The sequence below is a fragment of the Rhinoraja longicauda genome, chromosome 27, assembly GCF_053455715.1.
Source record: "Rhinoraja longicauda isolate Sanriku21f chromosome 27, sRhiLon1.1, whole genome shotgun sequence".
Classification (NCBI taxonomy): Eukaryota; Metazoa; Chordata; class Chondrichthyes; order Rajiformes; family Arhynchobatidae; genus Rhinoraja; species Rhinoraja longicauda.
The window spans coordinates 23,058,659-23,072,244 of NC_135979.1; the positions used below are offsets into that span (position 1 = coordinate 23,058,659).

The 13,586-nt window shown below is 43.7% G+C and overlaps 1 protein-coding gene across 1 annotated transcript in view; it reads left to right on the forward strand.

Annotated features, from left to right (window-relative positions):
* Nucleotides 1–13,586, forward strand: part of LOC144606604 (adhesion G protein-coupled receptor B2-like) — a 264,431-nt gene that overhangs the window by 151,560 nt on the left and 99,285 nt on the right. Inside the window, exon 5 of the mRNA XM_078422876.1 lies at nucleotides 5,318–5,482. Coding sequence (XP_078279002.1) covers nucleotides 5,318–5,482 — 165 coding nt within the window. The remainder of the gene's footprint in view (nucleotides 1–5,317; nucleotides 5,483–13,586) is intronic.

Sequence of the window (13,586 nt, forward strand, 5' to 3'; positions counted from 1 at the left end):
TTTCAGAAAATAATGTACGAGGCATGATTAGTAAGCTTGCAGATGACACTAAAATAGGGTCTCGACCCGAAACGTCGCCCATTCCTTCTCTCCTGAGATGCTACCTGACCTGCTGAGTTACTCCAGCATTTTGTGAATAAACACTAAAATAGGTGATGTTGTAGATAGTGAAGATAATTATCAAGAATTGCTGCAGAGTCTTGTTCAGCTAGGCAGCTTGACGGAGAGGCCTGTGTCAGTGCTCTATGCCTCTATGACTTTATTTATTATTTCTCATTTGTTGGGCAAAACGTCTGCACAGAGATCAACCATTGTTCAAGAGATGTTAGCTGATTTGAATTCAAGTAAGATAACATTAAATGTTGTACCTCGTGGCTTTCTGTCCAATATCCACCCAGTCGACGATGTTATCACCACAACAGTCATGTAAGATGTTCTTAAGAATGAAAATTTGGTTTCATTTCTGGACAGGTTAGGAAAGGTTAGTTGCAAATAAAGCTGATAAGTGAGTTGCTGCAGATAGGATATGCCCCTGGATGTTGAGGAAAATAGGTGAGGAGATTAGAGATTAGCTATGATTATCCAAATATCAATAGATCCAGGGTCATTGCCTGAGGACTGGAAATGTGAAGCATTGCTATCTTGTTTACAAAAAGACTAAATGCAATGATTACAGTGCAATCAAAGGTATTTATTCACAAAATGCTGGAGTAACTCAACAGGTCAGGCAGCATCTCAGGAGAGAAGGAATGGGTGACGTTTCGGGTCGAGACCCTTCTTCAGACTGATGTCAGGGGGGAAGGACAAAGGAAGGATATAGGTGGAGACAGGAAGTTAGAGGGAGAACTGGGAAGGGGGAGGGGGGGGGGAAAGAGAGGGACAGAGGAACTATCTACAGTTGGAGAAGTCAATGTTCATACCGCTGGGCTGCAAGCTGCCCAAGCAAAATATGAGATGCTGTTCCTCCAATTTCCGGTGGGCTTCACTATGGCACTGGAGGAGGCCCATGACAGAAAGGTCAGACTGGAAATGGGAGGAGGAGTTAAAGTGCTCAGCCACTGGGAGATCAGGTTGGTTAAGGCGGACTGAGCCAAGGTGTTGAGCGAAACGATCGCCGAGCCTGCGTTTGGTTTCGCCGATGTAAAGAAGTTGACATCTAGAGCAGCGGATACAATAGATGAGGTTGGAGAAGGTGCAGGTGAACCTCTGCCTCACCTGGAAAGACTGTTTGGGTCCTTGGATGGAGTTGAGGGGGGAGGTAAAGGGACAGGTGTTGCATCTCGTGCGGTTGCTGGGGAAAGTGCCCGGGGATGGGGTGGTTTGGGTAGGAAGGGACGAGTGGACCAGGAGCACGTTCAGGAGCTAACTCCAACCTCTCCCCTCCTGAACGTACAGCCCTCCACTCACTCTGCAACAACCCTGACTTAGTCATCAAACCCGCTGACAAGGGAGGGGCTGTGGTAGTTTGGCGAGCTGACCTCTACCAGACCGAGGCCAGACGACAACTCTCAGACACCTCTTCCTACTTATCCTTGGACCATGACCCCACTGACAAACACCAGACCTTAATCATCAGCACCATCACGAACCTCACCATTTCCGGCGATCTACCCTCTAATGCCTCCAAATGTATCGTTCCCCAGCCCCGCACGGCCCAATTTTACCTCCTACCTAAAACCCATAAACAGAACTGTCCCGGCAGACCCATTGTTTCTGCCTGCTCATGTCCCACCGAACTTATTTCCAAATACGTCAACTCCATCCTATCAAATCCCTGGTCAAATCCCTCCCCACCTACGTCCAAGACACCTCACATGCTCTCCATCTCCTCGATAACTTCCGGTTTCCAGGCCCCCACTCCCTCATCTTTACCATGGATGTCCAGTCACTCTACACTTCCATCCCCCACAAGGATGGTCTTGAAGCCCTCCGTTTCTTCCTCGACTGTACAACCAGCCAATCCCCATCTACTAACACTCTCCTCCGCCTAGCAGAGCTGGTTCTTACCCTTAACAACTTCTCCTTTGACTACTCCCACTTCCTCCAAACCAGCAGCGTACCTATGGGCTCTCGCTACGCCTGCCTCTTTGTCGGGTACGTCGAACAAACCCTGTTCCGAACGTATACTGGCCCCATCCCCGAACTCTACCTCCGCTACATCGACGACTGCATTGGTGCTACCTTTTGTACCCATCACTGACTTCATACACTTCACTTCCAATTTCCATCCTGCCCTTAAATATACTTGGACTATCTCCGACATCTCCCTCCCGTTTCTGGACCTCACCATCTCCATCACAGGAGACAGACTAGTGACCGACATCTACTATAAACCCACTGACTCGCACAGCTATCTGGACTACACTTCTTCCCACCCTGTCTCCTGCAAAACGTCTATCCCCCACTCCCAATTCCTCCGTCTACGCCGCATCTGCGCCCGGGTTGAGGTGTTTCACACTAGGGCATCAGAGATGTCCTCATTCTTCAGGAAACGGGGCTTCCCCTCTTCCATTATAGATGAGGCTCTCACTAGGGTCTCTTCTACATCCCGCAGCTCCGCTCTTGCTCCCACTCCCCCATTTGTAACAAGGACAGAATCCCCCTCGTTCTCACCTTCCACCCCATCAGCCAGCGTATCCCACAAATCATCCTCCAACATTTCCATCACCTACAACGGGACCCCACCACTGGCCACATCTTCCCATCCCCTCCCTTTCTGCGTTCCGCAGAGACAGTTCCCTCCGTAACTCCCTGGTCCACTCGTCCTTTCCTACCCAAACCACCCCATCCCTGGGCACCCCAGTAGGAAGAGGTGTCTGAGAGTTGTCGTCTGGCCTCGGTCTGGTAGAGGTCAGCTCGCCAAACTACCATAGCACCTCCCTTGTCAGCGGGTTTGATGACTAAGTCAGGGTTGTTGCAGAGTGAGTGGAGGGCTGCACGTTCAGGAGGGGAGAGATTGGAGTTAGCTCCTGAACGTGCTCCTGGTCCACTCGTCCCTTCCTACCCAAACCACCCCATCCCCGGGCACTTTCCCCAGCAACCGCACGAGATGCAACACCTGTCCCTTTACCTCCCCCCTCAACTCCATCCAAGGACCCAAACAGTCTTTCCAGGTGAGACATAGGTTCACCTGCACCTCCTCCAACCTCATCTATTGTATCCGCTGCTCTAGATGTCAACTTCTTTACATCGGCGAAACCAAACGCAGGCTCGGTGATCATTTTGTTCAACACCTTCGTTCAGTCCGCCTTAACCAACCTGATCTCCCAGTGGCTGAGCACTTTAACTCCCACTCCCAGTCTGACCTTTCTGTCATGGGCCTCCTCCAGTGCCATAGTGAGTCCCACCGGAAATTGGATGAACAGCACCTCATATTCCGCTTGGGCAGCTTGCAGCCCAGCGGTATGAGCATAGTTCCTCTGTCCCTCTCTTCCCCCCCCCCCCTCCCCTTCCCAGTTCTCCCTCTCAGTAACGTCCTGTCTCCACCTATATCCTTCCTTTGTCCCTCCCCCCTGACATCAGTCTGCAGAAGGGTCTCGACCCGAAACGTCACCCATTCCTTCTCTCCTGAGATGCTGCCTGACTCCAGCATTTTGTGAATAAATACCTTCGATTTGTACCAGCATCTGCAGTTATTTTCTTACACAGTGCAATCAAAAGTTGAAATGGAAAATGCAGTTGATGTATATGTAGACATGCATGTACCGGGAGGCATTTCATAAGCTGCCAACAAGTTGCCTTGTCATTAAGACTGAAACCATGAAATAAACGGGCTGTCGCAGAAAGGCTAGAAAACAGACTGAGTAGCAAGAAACAGAACAATTCTGAAACGTTTTTTATAATGGATTATAGGGAGGTGTCCAGTGGAATTCGCAGTGATTACTAGGACTACTGGTTTACTTAACAAATATTAATAACCTGGACTCGGTGTACAGAGTACATTTTCCAAATCTACAAATGACAAATCTACAAACTTTCTGTGGTGCTAAAATCTAAAGTGGTAAATTTTGGGAGAAAGAATAATATAGACGATATAAATTAGAGGGCAAAATTGTAAATGAGGTACAAGATCAAAGAGTTTATGTGCATAATTCATTCAAAAAGGCAGGGCAGGTAGAGAAATGTATTTAAATAAGTTTATGGGAACATGAGCTCAGAGGCATAGTGTTCAAGAGCAAGATTTTTTCGATGAACCTTTATAAAACTGGTTCCTCCACAATTGGAATATTGCGTTGATTTCTGTGAACTACACTTTAGAAGAGAATGCAAAGAGATTTAATAAAATAATTTCAGGAATAATGGGGTTTAGTTATGTGGATGATTGGGGAAGCTAGACCTTTCCTCCGTGAAGAAGCTGAGAGGGTGAGCTGTTTAAAATCATGAATGGTTTCAACAGAATAGATAAATTTATTGTTGATGGGGTCAAGAACTAGGGGACATAGAATTAAGGAAAATAAAACAGATTTCACATATGGAAAACTTCTTTATGTTAGCTATAATTAGGAACTGGAATGTGTCAGATGCAATGATGGAGGAGATTCAAGAGGGAGCTGAATAAGCTTCTATGAAGAACAAATTTGTAGAGATGTGAAGAGAGGTCAGGGGAGCAAGTGTAGCCAGATTATGCTTCCATGGAACTGGTATAGACATCAGCAGGTAACATGAGGTTGCTGGAGGAACACAGAGAGTCAGGTAGCACTTGTTGAGGGGGTGGGACATTTGTTCCATCAGCTGAATCCAACAGGAATTGAACAGTTCAGTAGCACTAAAGTTGCTCAATAATTTACTTGTTTTAGTCCAGTGACACAACAGTTCTGCTTTAATTGATGACTAAATTTAGACACCCAGCGTCTCCATGCTGCCATAGTTAATGGTTGCTGGTGGTTATAAAAGTTATGCCTATTTCATCTGATTATTTGTAATAGTTGATTAAAGGATTGCTAATATCGTTACTGCATCTTGAAATAGCATCACCTTTTCAGTTTTGTCTCAGTTTTGTTAAGCTGCTTTGTGAAAGATTGAAAATAATGATGCCTTCAAAAGGACCCATGCATTTGGACTCATACCTTTGAAATGTACAGAAAGAATAAGAAATTTAGAAATTTAATTTAATAACATTAAAAGGGCAATGTTTGACAAAGAAGCTTTACTTTCCCCGGGCCAGCTAATGATTATCATTCCAGTTAGAAAACACCACCAAAGTGAAATATCTGTTTACTACTGAAGCAGGTCTGTCATCCTCAGAGTAAAGACTTGTATTTGTTATTGTAGCATTCTGTGGTGACAGATCTCTCATGTGATTTGCACTGTGTTGTAGTACATGGTCTGTGGGAGGAATGGTCGCCATGGAGTTTGTGCTCAATTTCCTGTGGGAGAGGATCGAGAACCAGATCGCGGATGTGCGTTGCTCCACAACATGGAGGGAAAGCGTGTCAGGGCCCAGAGCTGCAAACCAAGCTCTGCAACATTGCACTTTGCCCTGGTTGGTATAAACTTATTTTAATCATATGCATCTTCAGAATGTTTTTATGATGGCAGGACCAATTTGTGCTGTTTTTTCAGTATTGAGGTTGATGATACTGAGCGATTAAAGTTATTCATCAGTTGAATTATTACAACAATTAAGCTCATGGTGAACATTGAAAAAGTCGTAAACTGGGGCCATTCAGATTTCTTGTATGTTTGGACAAATTCTGATTCAATCAGTTTGATTACCTTATTAAGAACGAGACAAAATTGAAAACAGTGCCATATTATATGTGTTAACCTTTAAAAGTTGAAATCATTTGATTATCCTTGTAGAATAGGAGTCTTTCTATCCTCCATCTGGGAAAGACCTGAACTCGTATCTGGGAACTGCATTCTCATTATTTCGATATTATGCTTTGATTTATTGTTAGTATGTCCAGATAGAAAATAACTCTTTGGATTACTATATTTTCTGATTTTGTTGAATGGTGCCAAATGGTTGTCATTTTTCCTCATAGTTACAAATCATCTTTCCATTTAAAGGATGCAAAAATAAAACATGTTAGAAGTATTCAGGTAACTTGTGTGTTGAGGAAAACAATTTATGTTTTAGGGTAATGACTTTTTCTAAGAGTTGGCAGAAGTTATAAATGTATTCATTTTTTAAGAAAATGATGACACAGAAATCAAAATGGTCTTTGGCCTGGGAAGAGGAGAGATGATGGTAATGGTTGTAATGTTGCTTTCACGATTCCTTTCCATCTATCCTTGGTATCTTTATTTGTTGACATCTATCTTTGTGTTGGACCATGACTTCTTTTGTTTGTTAGTTTCTGCTGCCTTTCACTTGTAACAGACATGTTTTGTTGTTGTCTCACACCCTCTCAATCCCCATTTATATGATTAGGTGGTTTAAAATCTCTAACTCTACAATTTTTGATGATAGATCATTAACCCAAGGAAACTTTGTTTCCCTTTTCAGATTCTGCATGATCTGTTTGGAAGTTGCCACATTTTCTGTTTCCATGTCAGATTTACAGCATCTGTAGTTTTTTGCACACAAAGCATAGAATCACAGAATCAAAAATAGTAACAGCACAGAAGAAGGATATTCTGCCCTTTGTATCTATGCCAGCTTTCTACCAGAACACCTCAGCAGCTACACATCTCCACCCCCTGCCCTGTCTCCATAGTCCCAAATCTTTCCTCACCACATACGTATTTATTTTATTCCCTCTAGTAGGCCACAATGAAACTTTTCTTTGGTTTGCAGCTAAGACTTGTTAATAAACTTCAGTCACATTGAGAGAGTTTAATCGCTTTATAAATCACACCAGTGAACCCCTTCATTAATTGTTACATCCTTATTATTTATCATGTTTATCATTTTAATTTCAAAAGATCATAACCAAAAAGTATCTCTAATTTTTTTAAATAAATCATTAATGATACGTGAAGCATGTTCTTAGAAGCAGTTTTGATCATGTAACTTAGACACAAAAGTGCAGATGCTGGAATCTTGAGCAAAAAATCAAAGTGCTGAGGTAACTCAGCAGGTCAGACAGCATCTGTGGAGGGAAAAAGGGAGATGACATTTTGCGTCAGGACCCTTCTTCAAGACTCTTGAGTTGCTCTGGACATATGGATTGTTGTTTGTAAAGTCTTGTTAGCATTGGGCCCTCCTCATCACACTATTTTTCCTTCCAACTTGGGGTTTCTTTGGGCCTGCTGGTATCATGTGCCCACTGGTGGAAGCCTGCACATATTATGCGTGGAGAATTGCACAAGCAGGCACAAAGAACTGTAAATGTTGGTTTATAAAACAAGACTCTTGAGTCTTGAAGAACTGAACCAGGCCATGATGCAGCAAATTAATGCCCTGTCTGAAGAAGGGTCCTGACTCCAAACATTGCCTCAGCATGTTCTTCAGAGATTCTGCCTGACCTGCTGAGCTACTCCAGCACTTTTTGGGTTTGTTTTGTAAACCAGCATCTACAGTTCCTTGTGCCTGCTTGTGCAATTCTCTGCACATAATATGTGCAAGCATGGTATCAGTCTTCCTTGAATGCACATGTCAAACTCATCCTTCTACTTTGAGCTGCCTCTGTCAAACTAGCAGAAGAAATTAGGGCTAAACTTCAAGTTGAAGCTCATCCCTCTGTATTATTTAAAGGAAAATGCAGTTACTGACAGATTGTGAGGATAGGTTTTCAGAGGCATTCTTGTATTCAGATTCTTAAGTTTGAATTGCCAGAAGCGCAAATATATTTTTCCAAAGGGCAGTGAACTCTACTTTATTTTTACTCGGGTATAGGTACTTTAGCAGAGCTGCCATTGGTATGACCAGGGGCTTGACTCTGGGATATGACCAGCAGGCCCAAAGAAACCCTAAGTTGGAGGAAAAAAGACTGATGAGGAGGGCCCAATGCTAACAAGACTTTACAAACAACAATCCATATGTCCAGAGCAACGCATCTGGACATAAGTGGTGGTGGAGATCTACCAGTAGTGGTAGGCATAGTTCCAGTCTTGCTGTTCCAGAGTTCTACCTGCTTGGATAGGTGAAGATCATAAAATCTGTGAACTTTTAGGATCTATATATTACTAGACCAAGTGGACCCGTTGGGCCCAAACCACTCCTGCATTGGTGCAGCACCCTCTTCTCCCCCACTCCCCCCGCCCCTCTCACTCCTCCTTCCCCTTTCCCCCCCCTTCCTCCCCCTATCTCCCCCCTCGCCCCTTCCCCTCCTTTCCCCCACGCCCCCCTCTCTCCCTCCCCTCCTCCCCCCCCCTCCCTCCACTCCCCTCTCCTCTCCTCCACCCCGTCCCTCCCTCACCTCCCCCCTCTCTCCACCCCAACCCCCACGCCCCTCCTCCCTTGCTCCCCCTTGGGGGGGGGGGGGGGGGGAAGTGTCCGGCCGTGTCCCAGTGTGAGGATGTTCAGTGGTAGACGGCAGCGGCTCTCCTACGGTTCCTGAGCCGCTGGACTCTGGGAGGCGTGGGGAAGGCGCTGGGCCGGCCGGGGAGAGGAGGGGGGGAATCGGGGAGCCGAGGGCAGGCCCAGTGCCAGGCCCAGACCTCGGCCTCCACCTTCACCAACGCCCGGCCTCGCCACTGCTGCTGCTGCTGCTGCCGCCTTTCCCCTTGGCCCACCTCATGCTTGCGGTTACCCGGTCACGTCCAGGCCAGGCCCTGGCTCCAGCTGCTTCCCCCGGCACCAGGCCTGGCTCTCCCGCTCCCAAGAGACAGGTGGCCGAGCCCTTCTCAACGGACCCCAACTGCGCAGGTGCGGACGCACCCTTGTTCTGTGCATGCCCGGATGTGGCGGCCATCTTATGTAAGTACCAGATCAACGGAGCCCCAACTGCACATGCGCAGTTTTTAAAGCTTTAAAATGTGAATAACTTAAAAAATATAACGCCGATTTCAATGAAACTTCTTCCAAAGGACCATGGGACGAAGGTGAGTAAGGTGGGCCTAAAAGTGTTGCGCTATCATGTACCGTTTTGGCTGTAGTTCAGGAACAAGCGAACAAATGAGAGTTTTAGTATATAGAAGATGGTATAAGATAAGAAAGATTTTATTGCCTAGACCAGTCATGAAACCTTGCATTTTGTTTCTTCTTTCAGATTATTAATTTAAATAGTATACAACTGAAGGGTAGAAACTACTCCCTGGTGTACTCCCGATAGTTGTATCCCTGCAGCTTAAAAGGATCCATTTATTCCAACTCTCATTTTTCTATGTGACAGCCAATTTTCAATCCATGCTTGTGCTCGGCCCTAAGGACCTGAATCTTAATTTATGCACCCATTTCCCAATGGCATTTAAATTCAATATCGTTATTTGGTCCCCACAGGAAGTATCTTGAAAATAACCATTGACCAGAGTATGTAAATTACAGTGGCAACAATGACACATTCAAAGTCCATTTAGAAGGATGAGAGGAGATCTTATCGAAACATATAAGATTATTAAGGGGTTGGACATGTTAGAGGCAGGAAACATGTTCCCAATGTTGGGGGGGTCCAGAACAAGGGGCCACAGTTTAAGAATAAGGGGTAGGCCATTTAGAACTGAGATGAGGAAAAACTTTTTCAGTCAGAGAGTTGTGAATCTGTGGAATTCTCTGCCTCAGAAGGCAGTGGAGGCCAATTATCTGAATGCATTCAAGAGAGAGCTGGATAGAGCTCTTAAGGATAGCAGAGTCAGGGGGTATGGGGAGAAGGCAAGAACGGGGTACTGATTGAGAATGATCAGCCATGATCACATTGAATGGCGGTGCTGGCTCGAAGGGCCGAATGGCCTCCTCCTGCACCTATTGTCTATTGTCTATAAAGCCATGTTTTCTACCGCAAGGGACTAAATCCCAGGTGAGGATTGTATTCCACTTCGTTTTGTGAGCACAACTCGTAAGTTACTTACGAGTAGTTTCAACTCATTCATTAACCACACACCCCCCCCCCCCCTCCCCGCTCCCCACCACCGAATGTTTATTATAGGTAAACATCTTTGTAATGTTTGCGGTGTACACCATGGGCAAACCATAGTGGTAACTCATGAAGACTGCCAGCGCACTGAACAACTACCACTGAGTATGAGAAATTCATTCATTGCTTGGATATTTCTGCATCTTCAAGGTAGAGTCATCTTTGATTAACTTACAAATTTGGAAATAAATATCCCCATTCCAATGTGCAAACTCTAACATTTGTTGGGGTTGACCTCAGCATTCCTTCATGACAGTCTCATTGTCTATTTAATAACTACATTATTTCACCCTCATTCAAATATTCTCCTAGTGCTCTCCCTCAAGTTCTCTGTTTCCAGTTCTTATGGTCTTCGACCGGAAATGATATCTCTTTCTCTCTCCATGGATGCAGCTTGATATGTTGAATCTCTCCAGTATTTTTTTGTTTTATTTCTATGCAATGCTGTCTTAGTGGCTCCACTAAAGCTGGTGAATGGTTGTATAGCTTTAAAGGAGTATGTGAAAAGTGGCAGCGGCCATCTTTCATGTTTGATGGCGTGGCTTAGGAATGTACGTCACTGTCATGTGCTGTAAATGGTCTGGGCAAATTGTCTGGGAAAGTGCAACAATAAGGACTAAAGGAGAGACAGTGGCAAGGGCATGTTGCTACCACAGATTTGTAACCTGTGGATCTTCTGCCATTCTCTTGGGGTTGAACACATACTCCTGTAATCTGCTGAAGGACAGTTTGCTGGAGTGCCGAGATTCTCTCACATGACCTTCTACACATGAATTTCAGATCCAGAGGCAATGATCTGAGCTTGTGTGGCTGCAAGCAAACAGTGTAAAGCTGAGATCAGACATTCAGCAGCAACACTCACACATTGGGCAGCCACTGACCATGTTGCAACGGAAGCGGCCTGCACCTATTGCTGAAAGGCACAGGTCTCGCATGATTCATCAGTTTAATCCTAAATTTCCAGCGCAAATAATTTTTACCCTAGGAAGTGACATGATTTATGATTCTTTGAGTGAATTTTGAATAATACAGTGAACCCTCAATCATATATGACACTGTTATGTATGTATTTGATTATCTATGAAAAGTTTGGTGAATAATGAGAAATAATTTGTATTTTTACCATCATTCAACACCATTGTTCTGTTCCTGTTTTGTTCAGCTGGCGTTTCCAGCAAAAAAATGAAAATAATTGTACTAGGGTGGTGAAAACAGTACAGCAATACAATTTAATTCTGTCCTGTAGCATCATTGGTATGTTAATGGACTAGGAGTCCAGAACTCTGGATTCATGATTTGGAGATATTGCAGATACTGCCTACAGCATTGTGTTAGATTCTGAATTGCTGTCTGAATGACTTGGCAAGACACTTAGTCAAAAGAAATTATAGATAGATAAAAATGCTGTTCTTGCCAGATGCCTTCATCCCATGAATAAATACAGAAAATTGAGTACCCAAAAGGGAGGCACATTGTTTGCTAACAGAGGTGTTTGTGAAGTTCCCAATTAAATGTCATTTTGTAATATTAGCTGGCAGTCCTCTTAAATTAACCATATATTAACCATATAGTTGAGGCTCAATTCCTATGCTAAATTGTCTTTATTTTCTTGGGGTGCTGGAATGGGTGCATTAATTACCTATCTTAGTCACCATAAGAAGTGTGGGTCTTCCTCGTGATCTACTGCATTCCATGGCACTCTCACCATGTATTAAGATTCAAACCCAGTGATGATGAATAAACATAGATTAACAGTTCAAGGTAGGGTGTTTGTGGCTTGGAGGGAAATGGTGGTGCTCTCATGACAGTTGTTGCCTGGAAGTGATGGAAGTTGCAGAGCTCAGGGAAGATGTGAAGTAAGATTAGTTGATTGTTTATTACATCTTGTTGCTAATATATGTTGCTGAAAAATCACCAGTGATGGCGGGACAGAATATTGGGTTCACTGGACCAGAGAACAGTTTTGTTCCGGATAGTGTTGGAGCTGAACCACTGTAGACATGTAGTGTATTCCTGATTTTGAGCAATGTTGGAGGGGGCTTTCAAGGTTCAGCAGGTGTGCAACATTGCAGAGTTACAGCATCTGTACACCCTGTAATATCACTTTGATGTGGCCAGCTTTTGGATCATGGACACTTTAATGTAATTGATTAATCAAAGTAAGGAGAAAAGATAGCCAGAGACAATTACCTAAGGTGGAAATGTCAAATATTAGAGAGCATAGATTTAAGGTGAGAGGGGGGGGGGGGGTGACAAAAGGAGATTTGCGTCTTTCGCACAGAGAATGATGGATGGCTGGAATGTGCTGCCAGGGAGGATAGGGGGTGGGGGAGGGTGGGGGAACCTAATATGATAGCAATGTTTAAGAGGCATTTAAACAGACACATGAACTGGCAGGGAATAGAGGTATATGGACCATGTGCAGGCGGATGGTATTAGTTTAAATTGGCATCACGGTCAACACTGATATGAAGGACCCATTTCTGTGCTGTGCTTTTCTTTGTTCTAATTGAAGCAGGCCATTTGATTAATTCCGGGGGATGGGATATTGAATACGCATATCTTATCGTTACTCAATGAAGTTTAAACCAAAGCATAATTTATTTGCCAGTTGTTTTTGTTTTGCATGCTGGTTTAATAGCAATGTTTTAGAATATTTTTGTAGACTACCTACCATGAACAAAAAATGTACAGAGTTGAATCTTATTAATGGTTTGTAGGCTTCAGCAATGTGCAGAAACAGGCATTTGTTTTTGTAGGCATCAATGTGTTTGTAGGCATCAATGTTTAAAAAAATCTGTCACAACTTTAGCTCGGGCAGAAATATCCATTTATTACCATTTCCTTTTTCATGCATCGTAAAAAAAGGTGTTTATTATTATCGGAGCATGTACTTCTTAACCGAGTGTAACATATTGGGTGCAAAGCTTTAATGTTTCAAAAAATATATTTTATGATTCCATGTGAAAAATGGCATTTGGACAATGATTTTAACTGAAGATTTATTCTTTATAGTAGTTTTTGCCTGCTCCTGGTGGTCTTATTAATGACTGGAATCATAATTAAAATAAACAACATCTTCTCTGACCTCAAATAATATTGATTTGCTTCAGCATTAAATTAAAATAAAAGAGAACGGAATGAGGAAACATTTGGAATGGATTATGTGGAAACATGCAAGAAAGACATGTATACATAATGGAAACATATAAACATGGTGATGAGCAGGAGTGTGCCATTTGGTCCTTCAGCACAACTCCATCATTCAATATAATAATGCCCGATCATCACATCTGTGCTCAGTTCCCTTGATCATTTTACCATTGAGAAAAATATCTACCCTCATCTAAAACATATTCAATGCTTTGGCTTCCACTGCCTTCTGTGGTAATAAATTATATGTTAATTTCTTTCTGAACAAATTCTCCTTATTTCAACTAAAAAGGCCATAGTCACCCCCTCCCCACCATCCTCCCTCCACCCAGGTACCAGGTCCTTTATGTGTGACCTAGAGTCTGAGCTTGCTGGCCATTGCATATTCCTTCCTGCACATTTTCTATAATCCTATTGCAAATTATATGGTTTCCCTATTCTTCAAAACGTAAATGAACATTGGCCTCATCAACC